Source organism: Aptenodytes forsteri, unplaced genomic scaffold (assembly GCF_000699145.1).
Source record: "Aptenodytes forsteri isolate BGI_AS27 unplaced genomic scaffold, ASM69914v1 Scaffold147, whole genome shotgun sequence".
Classification (NCBI taxonomy): Eukaryota; Metazoa; Chordata; class Aves; order Sphenisciformes; family Spheniscidae; genus Aptenodytes; species Aptenodytes forsteri.
In genome coordinates this window covers 2,076,293-2,077,258 of record NW_008795320.1, presented here as the reverse complement: position 1 = coordinate 2,077,258, position 966 = coordinate 2,076,293, and the positions used below count along the sequence as shown (strand labels likewise).

At 68.7% G+C, this 966-nt stretch overlaps 1 protein-coding gene across 1 annotated transcript in view; it reads right to left on the bottom strand.

Annotated features, from left to right (window-relative positions):
• POLRMT (RNA polymerase mitochondrial) overlaps positions 1–346 on the bottom strand; it is a 21,313-nt gene extending 20,967 nt beyond the window's left edge. The window contains exon 1 of the mRNA XM_019472218.1: positions 58–346. Coding sequence (XP_019327763.1) covers positions 58–346 — 289 coding nt within the window. The remainder of the gene's footprint in view (positions 1–57) is intronic.
• Between the last annotated feature and the right edge of the window lie 620 nt (positions 347–966).

Here is a 966-nt window from a genome sequence, read left to right as displayed (position 1 = left end):
GACCCTGCTATGCCCGGCCCCGGGGAGCGCCCGCAGCTCCTCCTGCCCGGCAAAAACCTCTGCCAAAGCGTCTCCTCCAGCCAGGCGGGAGCCGCAGGTCCCCGCTGTCCCCGCTGCCCCACAGACGGCTGGGCGGGTCACGCAGCTCACTCGAGCACGAGCGGCTCCTGCTGCCCTCGCCCCCGGGAGCCCCTTTGCCGGGGTTCGCTGCCCGCTGCACTGGGGGAGCGATGAGAGGTACGCGGACACAGGCGTGCTCTGGCTGGGGGACCTGGCGCCACTTTGCCAGCTCTGCCCAGCGCCTGGTGGGGTCCCTCGTCCCATGTCGTCCTGCCAGCACAGTCATGGGGGCTGCTTCCCCTGCCCTGCGTTTCGGGTTATCTTCATCAGGCACAGACTGGGGGTGATCTGATCGTTCTTTGTAAACACACTGGGGAGGATAAAGGCTGAGGAGGAGGAGGGATGGAGGAAGCTTCGGGGCGATGCTGGTCTCAGAACCAAGCTTCTGTGAGGCTGGCACAGGAGAGCAGAGCAGCCCCGTCAGAGGGGACCGCAGAGCATCCGCTGCCTGCAGAGCGGGTCAGGGCTCAGCACAGTCTGAGCGCACGCACGGACCGCAGGGAAACCCGTCGTGTGGGGACCGGGTGGGCACAGCCGGCAGCCTCCGCCGCAGCACGCAGAGGAGGGCACTCGCTGCAGCCTCCCCATGGGCTGCTCCTGCAGAGGGGCCTGGGGGTCTCACGGGGCCGGGCAGTGCATCCTGGGGGGGGACGGAGAGGGCAAACGCTGCGGGATGTCAGCACTGCCCAGGCTGTGCTGCAATCTGGAGCTTGGGAACAAGCAGGCAGGATTAGGCCTTCCCCTGGGGCTGGGGCTGCGTCTACTCCACCCTGCAGCCCTCGGGAGGGGCCGCGTGCAGTGGTGGGAAGAGGCGGCCGCAGAGGCCAGCAGCGGGGGTTCCCCCCC